Below are 15,853 nucleotides of genomic sequence, written 5' to 3'. Positions count from 1 at the left end.
GCTTTTCGAGTGGTGAACGTCCCATTCCCCCCCCCGAGCACAGAGAAGCTGACCCCAAGCGTTCACCCTCCCCAGGGCTGGCAGCACCCTGTGGGGCATCACCCGGGAGCTCTGCACCCACAGTGCGCACCCGTGCCAGGGCCAAGGCCACGCAGCAGAGCCCCGCACCCTGTCCAGCGCCCCCAGCACCCATTAGGGCCTGGGACCCCCTGCGCCTGTGGCACACCCCCACCCCGGGGCCAGCAGCTCCCAGCAGGGAGAGAACACGGGTGGGGGCACACGGTGGGGCAGCACCCGTGGCTGGGAACCCCATGGGGGGACCGAGTGGCAGCGCTGGGCGGGGGTGAGGGTCCCCAGCGCAGGGACGGGACGGGGGTGGGACGGGGCGGGTAGGGCTCAGCGGCGAGGACCGAGGGTGCCCCGGGAGGGGGGTGGGCAGGGCCCTGGGCCGGGGCTGCGGCGGCCAGCGGTTGCGGGGCGGCCCGAGCCTGGCCCGGGCCCGGCGGGGCAGGGCGAGCGGAGCGGCGGGGCCGGGCGGGCGGGGTCGCTCCCGGGGCCCTCCCCGCCCCCCGCCGCCGTGCGCGGGCGCCGATAAAAGCGGGGCCGCGGCAGCGGGGCGCGCACGGAGGCGGTGGGCAGCCATGCGGGTCGCCGGGGCCGCTGTGCAGCTGGCGGGGGCCGCGCTGCTGCTGTGCGCTGCGGGGGCGGCGGCGGGGCCGGCGGGGGCAGCCGCGGCGGGGCGGCCGGGGGCCGAGCGGCGGGCGGCGGCGGGGGGCAAGGAGCGGCGGGCGCAGTTCGCCTCCTGGGACGAGGTGAACGTGATCGCCCACGGGCTGCTGCAGCTGGGCCACGGGCTGAAGGAGCACGTGGACCGCACCAAGGGGCAGCTGCGGGAGCTGGGCAGCCGCCTCAGCGCCCACAACAGCTCCATGGGGCGGCTGCTGCGGCAGGCGCGGGAGGCGCAGGAGCGCGGCGAGCGGCTGCGGGCCAGCGTGCGGGAGCTGGAGGGCCGCGGCCGGCACCTCCTCAACCTCTCCGAGACCCTGCGGCAGCGCCTGGAGGAGGTGGTGGCCGACAAAGAGGCGATCCAGGGGCGGCTGGAGCGGCTGGAGGGCAGCGTCCGGCTGGCGCTGCAGGGGCGCCCGGCCGGGAACCAGAGCGCCAGGGACCTGGGAGCGCTGCAGGTGGGCACCGCCGGGGCACGGGGGGGCCCGCTGGCACCGGCAGCCACTGGGGGGACCCGCCCCGGGGAGGGGAGGGGGATCCGACCCGCCCGCGGACGCGAGAGCGACCTGGGGGGGGGAGTGGAGAGGGGTCCCTGCCTCCCCCGGGGCGGCCGCGGGCGGGGCCATGGGGGACCCGACCCTCCCGGGGGAACGGGAGCGGCTGGAGGGGGCAGCAGTGGAGAGCGGCCCTCTCGGGGCACGGGGGTGCAGCCCGGGGAAGGGGGACCCGACCCTCTCGGGGCACGGGGGTGCAGCCCGGGGAAGGGGGACCCGACCCTCCCGGGACACTGGGAGCAGCGGGTGGGGATCGGCCTCAGGAGAGCAGTGGGGGGACCCGATGGTCCTGGGGGCACCGGGACCCCCCGTGGGGACCTGCTGAAGGGCGCCAGGAGCGCCCGTGGGGACCAGCCCTGCTGGGGACTGGCCCGCCTGGCTCAGTTCAGTGGGCGCAGCATGGCTGGGTATCCCCAGAGCTGCGGGGTTCACCTGGCTCTTCTCCTGCAGTCTCTGATGGACGCACAGAACTCACGAATTGAGGAGCTCTTGCAGAAGATCAAGCAGCAGCAGTACAAGCTGGACAAGCAGAATCTGCAGATTAAAAGCCTGCAGAGCAAGGTGAGCTGCCATCCCGCTCCACGGCTGGGGGACCGCAGCCTGGTCCTGCACGCTGTGGGGACCCTGGTGTGAGCTGCCCCGCAGCCCAGCTGGCACAGCGCTCCGGTGACAGGAAAACTGGCTGTGCTGCTGCTCCCTGGCTTTGGGGACCCTACCCAGGCCATGGCCCTGCTCCTTGTGCCACAGCATTAGTGCAAGGGTAGCAAACGGCAAGGCTTCTGAGTACCTGCACAGAGCAATAGGAGGAATTGGTGTGTGGGAACAGAGCCTCTCAGGGCTCTTCCTTTGAGTTTATCTGCAGAATAAACTTATTAGCATGGGTGTGAAAAACCACAATCGTTTCTGGCTTTGTCAGCCTCCCATATCTCCTATTCCTCAAGGTTCCTGGGCAAGTTCAGCCCCAGCTCTGGTCACGGGGGAGCGACTGGCGCCTTGGCTGACGAGCTCCCCCGAGTACCAGTGTTGGAAATGAGCTGAGATAAAATCGTTCTGACTTGTGTGGGGTTTTTTTAGGTCAATCTACTGATCCCCTTACACCTGAAGGACAACAAAACACAGTCTCCGAAGTGGAAGATGAACTGGAAGAGCCTCAGCCTCACCAACCAGAGCCAGAACGCCAGCGGGGAGCCCGTGCTGATGCAGAGTGAGTATCTGCCTGTGCCACCCTCCTCCGTGCCGGAGCAAACCTGCAGCAGTTACAACTGTTTGGAAACAAAAGGTTCAGTTGTCCTGAGTCAGGATGTGAGATTTGCTTGCAAAACCAGATCTTGGGAGTCTGGCCAGACTGGGGGTATCTGGAGCACAGGCAGGATCCTAGCCTTCTGGATCAGTATTAGTCCAGCAGGAATTTAAGGATTTAAGAGGAATTTTTCTGCTTGATATTAAGAATGCAGTGGGGAGCAGAGAAATGCTGCTAGCAAGTGTTTGTCAAAGAGGGTTGGCAGGTGGGGGGGTGAATGCAGGCAGGAAAGGAGGATCTCTGCTTCTTGGAGTTAACTCTTGTTCCCCTGCTCTCACTTTACCAGGCAGGGGCTGCTGCTCAGTCTGTCTGCTGGCAGAGGGAAGGGTTGGGGAGCCCTGGCCCAGGAGAGGAGGGCTGGATCCTTGTGTGTCTGTCTCCCTTGGCTCATGTTTAGGGCTCATGGAAGACAAGTGCCTCAGCTCGCACCCTAGCAGAAGGTGCTGAGCTGCAGCAGACTCCTGGGCAGTGAAGGCACCGGACACCCAGCCCTGGGAAGTGTGCAGCAGGGCGGGCGAGTGTGTGCTGTGTCTGGAGCTCCTGGATCGGCCCGGAGCATCCTCTGCCGGCAAGAGGGCTGGAGGGGCTTCCGCGGAGCAAAGGGCAGCAGCGCGGGTGTCCCCCGCTGCGCTGAGTCCTGCAGCCGCCCTCCCAGACAGGAACTGGTGTCCCCGCAGGGTTTGGCTGGGAGCAGCTGCTGTCATGTTCTGTCAGCTAAATCACGGTGCTGGCTCTGTCTGCAGCTGTCTGGGGACGTTCAGCGTGAGCCAAACAGAAACCAGGCGGGGTGAGGGTGCACGGGGAAATCCTGCGCAGGGATAGCTGTGGGGAAACACGTGGTAGTTTGTATGTGGAGCCTGAAAGCTGGGTGGGCAGAACAAAGAGCTGTAGAATCGATGCAGACAAGGAGAGAGAGAGCTGGGACACAGGCTCCAAACTCTTCCTGGTGCTTGGCTTGGTGGGGCTGGCCAGCCTCCAGTGGGTCTATGAGAGGTCTCCATCAGTCAGAGCAGCACTAGCGATCCAGAAAACTCTCTCAAAACCTCTTTCCCCCTTGTTTTTTCCCAGTTCTTCTTGTGACTTGCCCTCAGTAGAGTGTCACAGAACTGCTTGTGTTGGAAGGGACCTTTCAAGGTCCTCTAGTCCAACCCCCCTCTTCCACTCCCAGGTTGTGCTGAAAGTGGGGTGCAGGGAGATGGGTTTGGGTCTTCCCTACTAACTGGTGGCAGATGTGGGCTGTGCTGTCAGCTCTGCGCTGGCTGATGGGTGCTGGGTGCAGCAACCCTTGTGAAGCACGGTGGGAAGCAGCGAGGGCCCACAGGCCCCGGGGATGCTGTGAGGCGGGGGGTGCGAGAGCTCAGCACCTTCTTGTGCCGCACTGTCCCCAACAGGGAGACCCTGAGCATCCCCAGCGCCCTCCCACCCCACTGAGCCATGAGCTCCCCCTTCTCTTGCCTAATCCCTGATGTTGATATCACTGACAGAAAACAAATTGGCTTCCTCTCATTAGCAAGTCAAGTGAGTTTTCTGGCAAATCTTAAAACACACAATATCTGGCGGGCCAGCCCTGTGCCCTCTGCCTGGGGAGGCTTGTGGCTGCTTTCAAAGCAGGCAAGCACTGGGAAGGCTTGTGCCGGCAGCTCCCTGCCAATTGTCGGGCAGAGCCGCAGTGCTGGCAGCTCCGGGGAGCACTGATGGACTCCACCAGCAGCCCTTGCAGAAAGACCCTTTTATTCGCATCCAGCAAACACAAGTGTTTTTTCAGGCCAGCAATGGCACGGGGCCAAGTGTGTGAAAGTTGAGGGCTTGTAGCAGCCTGGAGAGTGAAAGGTTTAATCGCTTGCAGAAAGAGGATCACGTCTTTAGGCAGAGCCTGTGCTTGCTGGCAGCCGGCCGAGTAGGGGAAAGGGAGAAAAGGGGAGAGTCCCGCTCGCTCCCTCCCTCCCTCCCCGTGGCGCTGGAACTCCGAAATAATGGGGTGGGGTGGAGGAGGCGATGCAAACAGCTCCAGGCATGCCCTGCCATCGGCAAGAGCGTGTTTATCCCGGGTTGGTGACCTCCTGTCATGCCTGGAGATCCTGTTGGGTAAATAGGGTGCTGTGCCTGGGGCAACTCCAGCCTTGTTGATTCTTCCGTCTTGTTTGGCTAAATAAAGGGGGAGGGAAAGAAAAATCCCCAGAGCAGCCAGGAGGTCTTGTTGTTCTGGTACCACAGGGATGTGCAATGTGAACTGGAACTAACGAGCGTGTTCCTCAAAACAAACAGACAGAGCTGAGGCTGTTCAAGCAGCCCTGTCTCATTCGGCTGCTCAGAAGTCCCCGTTGCATGAGGCAAACAGAAGAGATCTGGGTGAAGTGAGTGGGGCCAGAGCCCAGAAAAAAAGAGGCAGGGATGGGGTTGGCTTCTGCACCCTGGGGCCACTGAGCATCCCCCCGGGCACCATCCTGCCCGTGCTGGGAGATGTGGCAGGAGTGGAGGTGAGGAGCTGTGTGGGGCCGGGCAAGCCTGCAGCCATGCTCCTGGGCTGGGGCCACTGCCCCAGTGTGGGGTCAGGCTGTGGGATTCCCTTTGCGTGAGCCTTGCTTGGCTTCCCTGTCTGAATCCACCTCCAAAATGGGGATATGGGGGATGCACTTGGCCTCCCCGCAGTGCTGGGTGGCTTTGGGTGGTTTTGATCCTTTGTGTGAAACACTCGCCCTTGTGTGTGGGCTTGGGGCAGGGCTCGGGGCCACATGCTCGTCCCATGGGTGCACCGGTAGGCTTTGTGGCACCGGTCCCATGCTGGCATCGGCCGGGGGTGCGAGGGATGCGAACCGCAGCGTGAGCCTGGCTGTGCTGGCTACGAGGCCGTCCCGCTGCGGGCAGGGGACGGGGCTGCCTCTGCCAAAGCGGGGAAGGTTCACTGGGGGGGAAGCGGGTGAACGGTGTTGGCAGGTGTCATGTTGCCACCTCCTGGGTCCCCCCCCTGCCCTGACCTTTCCTCCAGTTGCGGCTCCGCTCTTCAACCCGACGCAGCGTCGGGGCTCCCCGGGTGCCCAGCAAGGACGGGGCAGGGGCTGATGCCCCGCAGGCGCTGCTCTTGCCCTTGGCAGCTCAAAGCCATTTTCCCCCCTTCTGCCCCACGTGAAGCCCTGTAGCTGTGGGGGAGGCCCAGGTCACAGTGCCAGCCCTGACCCCGGGGGCAGCTACTGCGAGGGGGACCCCGGAGGGCTGCGGGGGCGGCCGGCACCCTGGTGTAGCCCAGGGCTTGTCTTTTGGTTTCTTCACCCGTCTGTCTCAGGGTCATGCTGGCAGCAGCTGAGAGCCACCAAACCCCATCCCACCCTCGCGCAGGGAGAACAGACCCCCTTTGTCTGGGGGTGCCGGGGGCACCTGTCCTGGCTGACAAAGAGCCCCTTGACTGCGTGGGCAGCCCGGGGGCTGAAGGCCCCGAACATCCTTCTGCGGCCTTTTGACTCGGGTTTTGTAACAGGTTTTTCCCCCCTCCCGTTGCTCCCTGAGTGCTGCAGGTGGTGGTTCCTGGGTGGACTTTTGTCAGCGCTGTCGAAATGGTGCTTTGCTGGCAGCTCCGGGCAAAGTCCCGCAGGGGCGGAAGGCGAGGTGGGAACCTGGCCGGCGTGGGGACGGATGGGGCAGGCTGGGGGGTGGCCTCACCCTGGGCAACCCACTCGTGCAATGAGCTGGGGCTCCCTGCGGTCCGCCCACCCCTTCTCTGCCCTGGTTGGTGGGTCACCCCGGCCTGGCCCTGTGCCCGCTGGTGGCAGGTTGCCTGATGGGACGTCTGGCGGGGGCCACCACCGTCGCCAGGAGCAGGAGGTTGTGTGCAGGATGCTCAGGCGACTTCCTGACATCAGGACTTGAGGTTTCTTTCTGCCCCTGAGGCCCTTTGAGACCGCTTGAGCCCCAGGGTGGGATGGGGATGCTTGGCCCTGGCTCACCCCTGGGGTTACCCCACCCCGATGGGGCTGCTCCTGCCTGCCGCGGGCATGGAGGGAGCTGGGAAGCTCCTTGGGTCTCTCCTTGGCAGGGAGCTGTGCTCTCCAGCCTAGGTCACCCCAGCCTGGCCTGATGCCTGGCTTCTGCATTGGATGGAGGCCCAGGGAGCTGTGTTTGGATAAATGGGAAGATACGGGGTCACAGCGTTTAAAGACACTGAGGTCGGGGGCTGTCATCTCCAGCACGCGTCCGGAGCCGCAGCCACCGCTGTGCGCAGCTGGCTGGGCTCATGGCCAGGGCTGCAAGTGCCGGGGCCGTGGTAGGAGCAACCTGCTGAGGAAGTGGGACTCGAGACCCTCTTCTCAATGGCTGTTCCTTCCCCCACAGAGCTCCCAGAGGATTGCCACCAGCTTTTCCTGGCCGGGCAGCGAAGCAGCGGCGTTTTCCAGGTGCAGCCTGCAGGGTCTCAGCCCTTCAAAGTCTACTGTGACATGACAGCAGGTAAAGCAGCGGAGATGTCACGCAGCGCTTTGCATGGTGGTCTTGCAGATGGTAACCCCAAATGACTGTGTTTTCCCTGCCTGCAGAAGGTGGCTGGACAGTGATCCAGAGGCGCACGGAGGGCTCGGTGGACTTTGACCAGCTTTGGGATGCCTACAAGAATGGCTTTGGAGACCTTCATGGTAGGTGGATGACGGTGTCTATCTCCTTATCATGAGATAAGTGGTATCTTAGCACAAGTTATTCCCTCTTGCTGGCCTCTGGAGATCTCTATGTGCTGGAGGCTGAGGAGGGGGGGACACTGCTCGCAGAGCAAGAGTCCTTGGCCTTCCTGACTTGTCCTGCAGGTGCCAGACAGTGATCCAAATGCTGCAGTGTCCTGGGTTGTCCCTGTTTGTCTCTGGAGCCTGTTCATGTGTCTGCTTTGTGTGGCGTGTTTGCGTCCCTGCAGCCAGTGCAATGTGTCTTGTTTCAGGTGACTTCTGGCTGGGCCTGGAGAAGATACATGACCTTGTCCAGGAGGGAAGATATGATCTCCTGATTGAGCTGGAAGACTGGGAAGGAAATTCCCAGGTGGTTCAGTTTGTCTTCAGCCTTGGTGGAGAGAGCACAGCTTACACGCTCAACCTCCTGGGACCTCTGTCTGGAGAGCTGGAAAACGCCATTGGGGACTTCAGGCAGCTGCCCTTCTCCACTCGGGATCGTGACCATGACCTCAAAGCTGACACAAACTGTGCCAAACACCTCTCAGGTCAGTACGAGTTCTTTCTTCCCAGTGGCGTGCACTTTCCCTTCAGCCCTCTGCTGTCTGGTGGTGACCATGGGTGGGAATAGACCCCTTTGGTGTTGAGCCCAGCTTGTCCCCTGCTTCCCTGGGAAAGCTGCATCCTTGGGAGGAGCCTTGCAGGGAACCGGGAGGGAAGCTGAAACCAGGAAGGTTCATGATTCAGGTCTTGGCTGAAGCATCTGTTTTGATAACAGCTTTGCTGGCTGCCACCTTGCTTGGAAACCTTTCAAGTAAAGCAGAGGCCAGTCCTCAGGCCTGAGATGGGGCTGCTGAAGGGTTGGAGGGGGTTTTGCATGCAAGATAGAGCAGGAGGAGGGATTTGCAGATGCATCCTGAAGTCATATAGGATCTATGCAAAGGTTTCCCAGTGCATGGGACTCCTCAAGTGTGTATGAGGTGGTCTTGTAAGGTCCCAAAGCCTGGAAAAGTGGGGAAAATGGGAGCAGCAGCTGCCTTGAACCTGGGTTTGTTTTCTGTCTGGAGGAGCTATGGGTTAAACCTGCCTCTGCGTTGCCTTGGTAGGTGGCTGGTGGTTCAGCACCTGTGGCCATGCCAACCTCAACGGGAAGTACTTCCGCTCCATCCCTCGCCAGAGGCATGAGCGCAAGCAGGGCATCTTCTGGAAGACATGGAAAGGCAGGTATTACCCGCTGAAGTCAACCACCATGAAAATCCAACCCGCAGCACTGGAAGCAGAGCCCTAAAGCTGCCACTTGAGACTTGACCTTCTCTGCAGAGCATAGACCTGAGCTCCATCACTTGGTGTTTACAGAAAACAAGCCCACCCTCCCTGGGGAGTCCCCCAAAGAGCATTTCTCTTGGTTAGCAGCCCTTCAGTGGCACGACACAACTCCTCGCTATAAGTAAAACAGTTCCATGTTGCTGAAAGCCCTGGATGGGAGCTCCCAAACCAGAAGAGGAGCTATCAGCAGGGACATCCATCTCCAGAGCATGCACAAGGCTCTTCCAACCTGCCACATGCTGCTGTGGCAAGTTCAAGTTGTCTGGTGCTTTCTGTCCTGTATGAACACTTCTGTGCTGGTTTTGATGAGCCGGGGCTGGGGAGAAGGGGAGGAGGTGAAGTGTTTTGCTACCCTGGACCTGAGCGTTGGGTACGGAGCTCCGCTGTCCCATCTCACTGCTGTTCCCAAATGATGACGTACATGCCCTCCTGTGAAAGCCCCCAGAGCCTCCTTCCCTGCTGGTGCCGTGGGGCAGTGAGCCTTGGGGCTGCTTTACCTTAATTAATGGTTGGACTTGATGATCTTAAAGGTCCTTTCCAACCAAAATGGTTCTATGACTCTATCTGCGCAGCCGCTGCTCTGGTGACTTTGACCCACTGAGGATATGGGTTTTGGTGGGAAGGCTGAAGGACACCCTGTGCAGAAGGAGACTTCGGGCTCACTTGGCTTCCCTGACCCCTACGCCTTTGAAGCCCTGTCTGTGCTGGAATGTGCTGCGAGCTGGGGAAACCACTTCCAGCTCCAGGAGATGATGGGTGGGATCCTGCAGGCAGTTGCATGAGGGCCAGATCCTGAAGGGCTGAGACTTAAGCTCTGCCTGGAGCCTACCAGGGCTGCTGGGGGTGGTTAGGATGAGCAGTAGGACACAGAGGTACAGAGCAGTGCCTGTCCCTGGGCAGGCTGTAGATCCCCCACAAAGCCTGGAGGGCTGCCTTCTCCCAACAGACTCGCTATACTTTGAGTGAATAGCACCATCCTGTGTGTGTGCCCCAAAACCTGCTCTGAAGGGCCTGCTCTGAAGGTACAAGAGGGTTTCTCTGCAAGAGCAGCACCACCTTGTCAGGTGTGTGCCCTGACATGCAGCATCGCCTCTGCCTTTGGAGTGGGTGTCTGGGGAGAGGTGGGTGAAACAGGTCCCCAGGAACTGTTACGGGCCAAGCTGTTGTCTTGGGGCTTCCCAAGCATCCCACCCTGTTGGAGTCATATTGACTCCTGTGCTAGAGCTCCGAGCTGCTAAATATTGTACATAGTCATTTGTAGGATGTTGGATCTTGTCTATGAATTTCCTGTTTTAATTTGTTTCCATATTTAAATGCAGTGTTAATAACAATGTTGTGTAATTTATAAATGTTGAAGCTGGGAAAAAACAACTGTAGTTTGTGTATTTTAAACTTTTTTTTGTACTAAAATACCTTTTCTGAAGATGTCTTTTAATAAAAACAAGCCTGTAACTGTCCTGCCTGGATTATTTGCCCAGTGGTTTACCAGTAGAAGATGTGTGGGAGCTCTGTGAGGACTTTGGATTCAGAAACCTCACTTGGTGGAAGTTGGAGCTGAGCACAGCGCTTCCTTCTGGCCTCAGTTTTCAGCTGTAGCCTTATGGAGCTCTCAGATAAATCCCTGCTATAGGCCCCAGCAGTACTTTTTAGTCTGTTAAGTTTATGGACTTCTAAATTTCTTTTCCCTCTGGACATCAGGCCCTGGGGCAGCAAGTTTACAAGTGGTGATGAGCTGGCTTTTATTCCCTGACAGCAGCCCTTTGCACCAGGGAGATCCTCCTTATATCTGCCTGAAAACTGTGTGCCAACTCCTTGAACAAGAGCAGAGGCTTAGGTCTGAGTTACCTGGGCAGATTAAAGGCAGAGCTGTGTGGCCAGCAGGACTAGAGCAGGGATCGTCCCTCTGTACTTGGCACTGGTGAGGCTGCACCTTGAATCCTGCGTTCTGTTTTGGGCCCCTCACTACAAGAAAGACCTTGAGGTGCTGGAGCGAGTCCAGAGAAGGGCAACGAAGCTGGTGAAGGGTCTGGAGCACAAGTGTGATGAGGAGCAGCTGAGGGACCTGGGGGTGTTTAGCCTGGAGAAAAGGAGGCTGAGGGGAGACCTTCTTGCTCTCTACAACTGCCTGAAAGGAGGGTGTAGTGAGGTGGGGGCTGGTCTCTTCTCCCAGGTAACAAGTGATGGGATGAGAGGAAATGGCCTCAAGTTGTGCTGGGGAGGTTTAGATTGGAGCGCAGGAACAATTTATTCACTAAAAGGGTTGTCAAGCCCTGGAACAGGCTGCCCAGGGCAGTGGTGGAGTCCCCATCCCTGGGGGGATTCAAAAGCCATGTAGATGTGGTGCTGAGGGCCATGGGTTAGTGGTGGCCTTGGCAGTGCTGGGTTAACAGTTGGACTCGGTGATCTTAAAGGTCCTTTCCAACCAAAACAATTCCATGATTCTGTGATTTGACAACTCTATGGTCAAGGAAGGGGGACAAAAATTGCTCATTCCACAGGGGGGAGAGACAGGAAACTGCTCTAGCCCCTAGAGCAGCTGTATAAATACCTGAAGTACCTACACATGGCCCCAGCTCCTGTGTCTGTCTTCCTTCCCTGGGGAAAAACCTGGGGTTAATGATAGCCCTGAGCACAACTGCACAAACAGCCTGTTATACCTGGCTCTGTGCTATCTATCTGCTCACTCTTGCAGTCAGAAATACATTTTTAATGTTCCATTTGCTTAATCCAAAGCTTGTTTAGTCCCTGGGTGCACCAGCAGATACTGGAGTGCTGTGTTTCAGTCTGGATGCTAAAGTGATTAGACTAAGGTGATTTTTATGCATAAAATAGAAACTGGTGAAGGAGCTCTACAGTATTTATACATTGCCAGAGGGTTTTTTTGGCAGATCTGGGGTTTGGTCCCCAGTGGTGCATTTGATCTTCAGCGTGTACAGGAGGTGCCCAGAGGACAACGTCAGCCGGTACCAAACACCAGCCGGGGGAAGGCAAAATGTCCCAAATCTTCCCAGCCCAGGAACTACAGCTGCTGCTTTCTTCGGTGTCTCTGTCTCGCCCTGTTCTGCTGTGCAAGTCTCCACATCCCATCAGCACCAATGCCACCCCATGCCCCCAGACCTTAGGTCCCACGCCAGAGCGTGGGGCGTCCTGGGGCCCTTCTGAGGTCCCTCTGCAGAAGAAGCCGGTCCTGGGTCTCTGTTTTCATCTGAATTTTCCCTGGAATCCTTCAGCTCCTTAACTTTTAACTGCTTGAGCTGCAGCTTGTCCTGACATCTGGGAGCCCAGTGCAGGATGGGGCAGCTCCCTCCAGCGACAGCGAGGGATGCGGCACCGAAAGCACAACCAGCCTTTGGGGTTCGAAACGCTGCCGCTCCCCGAAACCGGCCATCGCTCCCATACGGGCCGTGCTGTGCTGTGCCCCACCACAGCTCCTGACACGATGGTCCTCCCAGGGCTTTGGGTCCGCCCAGGGCTTTGAGTCCTCCCAGCAAAATCTCACCGATTTGGAGAGAAGGGACTGCTGCTCGGTTTGGATGCTCAGAGGGGCTGTGCCGAAGGCAGTGGTGGGGTCCGAGCTCAGCACGTGCCGGGTGGCTCAGGGCTGCAGGGCCTGGACGTGGTGGTACAGGGTTTTTTGGGGCCAGAAGCGTTGCGGGACAGCCTGGGGCCACAGTCCAGCGGGGTGATGCAGGGCTGGAGCGTGCCTCAATGGGGAGCTCGGACTCATCAGCAGAAGCAGATTGAACTGCAGCTGCTTTGGATCCGGGGGGTTCTCCCAGAGCACCCTCAGACTGACAAGACCGTGCACATCAGGTACCAACATGCCGACTGAGCTGTGTTTGGTGGCCCCAGAAAGCAAGGAGAGCCCTGGCCCGCTGCCCAGAGCCCCCTCCAAATCCAGCCTGTGTCTGAATGGCAGAAAGAAGCCCTGGGAGAGCCGATGGTGGGGCCTCAAGCCCTTTTTTATGCAACAGTGGAATGCAAACCACTCTTTGCAAAGTCTGGAAAAAAGGGAAGGTGTTTGTGCATGCACAGAGCTGCACCAGCTCGGGTGGAGGGGCTGAGCCCCTGTGCTGGTGGCACCGAGATGCTGGAGGGGGAAAGCCAGAGGATTGCCCTGAGCCCCCCACCGCCAGCATGGCTGTCCCAGAGCACTGCAACGAAACAAAAAAGGCAAATTGGCAAAGCTCTGCTTGAGTCTGAGACCTGGTGCAAAGCCAAAACTAGCAAATTAACACCGAGTGATGAGTTCTCCACCCAGCAACACTCCCCAGCACTCCCAGCCCGGCCCTGGCCCCCAGCCTCAGGGTGCCTGGTGGACACTGGGGCATCAGGACTCGCCCAGTCCTCCCAGTTACTTCAGCTCTTCTGCTGGAGCTCAGCAACACTGAGCACAAATCAAGTTTCCTGTGGACATGTCTGGCACAGCTTTGCGACACCCGCACCCTTACCAGGGCACCTCCCGAGCAGAGTATTCTGGGGTGGCTCCCTCGAGCGTGCTCACAGACACCCAGAGCACCAGATCTCACTACAAGGGTGGGACGGGAACTCCTGGCTCAAGCATCCCAGGCAGGCAGCTACACCCCGGGGCACCGCAGGGGCTGGGGCACCCAGGACAAGAGACAGCATCTTGGGTGAACATTTTGGGCAAGGTTTTATCACGTAAAGAAAGTGGCAGATGGCATAGGCCTGTCTGCTTTTAAGGGTGTGTGCCCCAGCATAGTTTAAGAAAATATTTGGGGCTGGTAGGACCTCTGCTGCCTGAGGCTTGATGGCCTGCGACCAACTCGAGGACATGTGGGATTTCCAGAAAGGGTCTGCAAACGCATCACTCCATCAGCAACCGGTGACACGTGGCTGGTTTTGGTGGCATGACACTGATTCTCCAGTGCAAAACATACCACAAACCTGGGGGACTCCTGAGGACGAAGAACGCGGGGACTCTGGGCTCACACTTCACTCCCATCACCTGGGGCAGCATCCCTCCTCTAACACCAACTCACTATCTTCACTCCCTGCAGTCCGTGTTAAAACTCTGCCCCAGGGGATTTCGGAGCTGGACAGCACTCACAAGGATACCTCCATCATATATTGCTCTTTAAACCTTATAGCAACGATTTCCAGGCATTGGAAGAAGAAAAGAAGAAAGTGATTTCCATCCAAACCAATGAGAAATAACTTTGTTTTTTTTTTACCCCCCCCCCCCCCCCCGCCCCATGCACACTCAATATTCAGTTCAGAACCAATTAAGCTACTTGTGATAATGAAAAGAAGATGTTTTACTTCTGCTGTGCCCATTTTAACCAGAACAAAGGGAGGGAAGCAAAGGTAAGACCGGTGAGGAGCCACCCTCCCCTCCCTCCTTTCACCCAGCCACTCACTGGCTGTGGCATTATCATCAGGTGTGGGAAACTCACCATGGGATAATTCCCCTTCCCAGGAGATTCTGCGTCCAACATATTCCAGCTTTGCTTCTCCTGATGCTATTTAACTATTCATTGGTTGGATGCTCGACATCCCTGGGCGTGCTCTAGGCATTACTCAACAGGGCCATTTGCTGTGGTCCTGCAGGGATATGAACAGCAGCAGCAGGAGAAAGCGTTAACGCCTTCCTGCAGATCCTGGCTGTCAAAGCTCCCTTGGCATGAGGAGGTTTAAAACCCCAATGCCCCATGCTGAGCCCCAAAACTGCAAAGAAAAGGTGAAAAGAAAGTTTTCCTCCCTGCTTCTTCAGCAATTGCTGTCTGTCAGAGAGGAGCAACTGGCCTGACCCATCGCTGGGTTGGAGTTAGCATCTTCCCTAGACCCTCGCTCTGTGAATTTTTGGCTTTCCTTCCCAGCTCCTTCCAGAGCCCGGTATGCAATGGGGATGCCTAGATGCAGTTTCCCAGCACAGCAGTGGGATTGCAATGAGTTTGCAGCACGCTCTGTTTCTCAACCCGTTTTCAGAGCCTGGTGCATCAAAAGAATGATTTTCACTGAGAAGGAGCTGGATACCCTGCCGACACACAGCTCTTCGTCTGGGTGCTGCCTCTTTGCGCGCCCCCACACCTTCATTAGCACTTACATTTGGGAAATGGGACCCCTTAGAAACCATGATCCCTCCTGCCCAGGGTGTGCAGGCATCGGGGGGAAGTCAAGGGCAGCTCAGCGCTGTGCTGCCTGGAGGGTCTGAACATCCATCTCCCCCTTCCCTGCCGCTGCTTATGTGCTGAGCACCTCCAAAGCTGGCAAGAACAAGTCCAAAGCCATGGTTTTCCTCCTCATGGTCTCAGCCTTGCTTCCGTGTGATGCTGGAGACCCATTGATCCCTCAGCTGGCTGAAGCCTCCTCCGCGCGACATCAGTGGACGAGCCACGATGAACGCAGCCCAGGGAAGAGAGAAACCCGTTGAATGAGCAGAGCGAGTTTCCCTGCGCATCGCCGAGAGAGGGGAGGGAGCCGTTGTCTTCCCTGCGAGGATTTGTCACAACCACAAATCAAACCCGTTAAACCAGCGGCCGTGACGTCGGCCTGCACACGCGGCGTGGGGGCACGTTGTGTAGGGCGAGCGCTGGCAGGGAGGTCACCAAAGCAGCGGGGACACCCCGGGGCTTCCCGAGGGCCCTTTGTGAGTGGCCCTTCCCTTGGTGAGTGGCCGCAGCTCTGCTGTCGGGAAGGCGAAGGGCGTCCAGCTCGGAGCCAGCGCAGCCGCCGGCGCTCCCCAAACGGCCTTTTGCTGCTGTCACCGGTTCGTTCAGGAAGTCGCCTCAAGCCCTGCCAGGGAAAGAAAGGGGAAATGTTTTCCTGGAACAAATTGTATCACAGTGCGGGGCTTTTTTTTTTGCCGGAACAGCTTTTTCAGCTGGTAGTTAGCGCAGGAAGGTGAGACCCTGAGCGCTGCGCGGGGCAGGATTTGTCCCAGCCCGGGGAACAGCCCGAGAAGAGCAAAGCGCGGGCGTGCGGGGCGCGATGGCTCCGAACCGCAGCCGCGCACCGCTCGGGGCGGCTTCAGGGGACCCCCCCCCGCGCCTTCCACCCCTCGGCTCCTGCGCTGCGCTGACGCCCGGACCCGGCCAGGCCCCCCACACCGGGCCGGGACCCCCGCACCCGGGGCAACCCCCCCACGCGCCCCGCGCCGGGCGGTGCCCCGCTCCACGCACCCCGCCCCAGGCCGCGCCCATCCACCAAGCCCCGCCCCGGGCCCCGCCCCAACCCGGGCACCGGCATCGCTTAGTCTCGCAGGGTCCCGGCTCAGGCGCCCAAGCACCGCCCCTTCCCAGCTGCCCTACTTCGATTGGACAGCGTTGCCCGCCAGTCAGAGGCGC

General features: G+C 59.2%; 1 protein-coding gene across 1 annotated transcript; it reads left to right on the top strand.

Moving 5' to 3' along the window:
- Nucleotides 1-641: 641 nt before the first annotated feature.
- ANGPTL4 (angiopoietin like 4) lies at nucleotides 642-10,003 on the top strand. Its single transcript, XM_068420922.1, has 7 exons — nucleotides 642-1,184; nucleotides 1,731-1,841; nucleotides 2,355-2,484; nucleotides 6,904-7,017; nucleotides 7,104-7,199; nucleotides 7,493-7,768; nucleotides 8,327-10,003. The coding sequence occupies exons 1-7, from the start codon at nucleotides 642-644 to the stop codon at nucleotides 8,506-8,508; spliced, it is 1,452 nt and encodes a 483-aa protein (XP_068277023.1). The 3' UTR covers nucleotides 8,509-10,003.
- Nucleotides 10,004-15,853: the final 5,850 nt, after the last annotated feature.

Source organism: Nyctibius grandis, chromosome 31 (genome assembly GCF_013368605.1).
Source record: "Nyctibius grandis isolate bNycGra1 chromosome 31, bNycGra1.pri, whole genome shotgun sequence".
Classification (NCBI taxonomy): domain Eukaryota; kingdom Metazoa; phylum Chordata; class Aves; order Nyctibiiformes; family Nyctibiidae; genus Nyctibius; species Nyctibius grandis.
This window is presented reverse-complemented; position numbering and strand designations above follow the sequence as displayed.

What these genes read in the sequence shown, in the direction of transcription:
- ANGPTL4 (XM_068420922.1), top strand. Translation starts at nt 642, where the DNA reads ATGCGGGTCGCCGGGGCCGCTGTGCAGCTGGCGGGGGCCGCGCTGCTG. An exon ending in TTAAAAGCCTGCAGAGCAAG is followed by an intron (nt 1,842 to 2,354) that starts GTGAGCTGCCAT and finishes GGGTTTTTTTAG; the next exon opens with GTCAATCTACTGATCCCCTT. An exon ending in CTGTGCCAAACACCTCTCAG is followed by an intron (nt 7,769 to 8,326) that starts GTCAGTACGAGT and finishes TTGCCTTGGTAG; the next exon opens with GTGGCTGGTGGTTCAGCACC.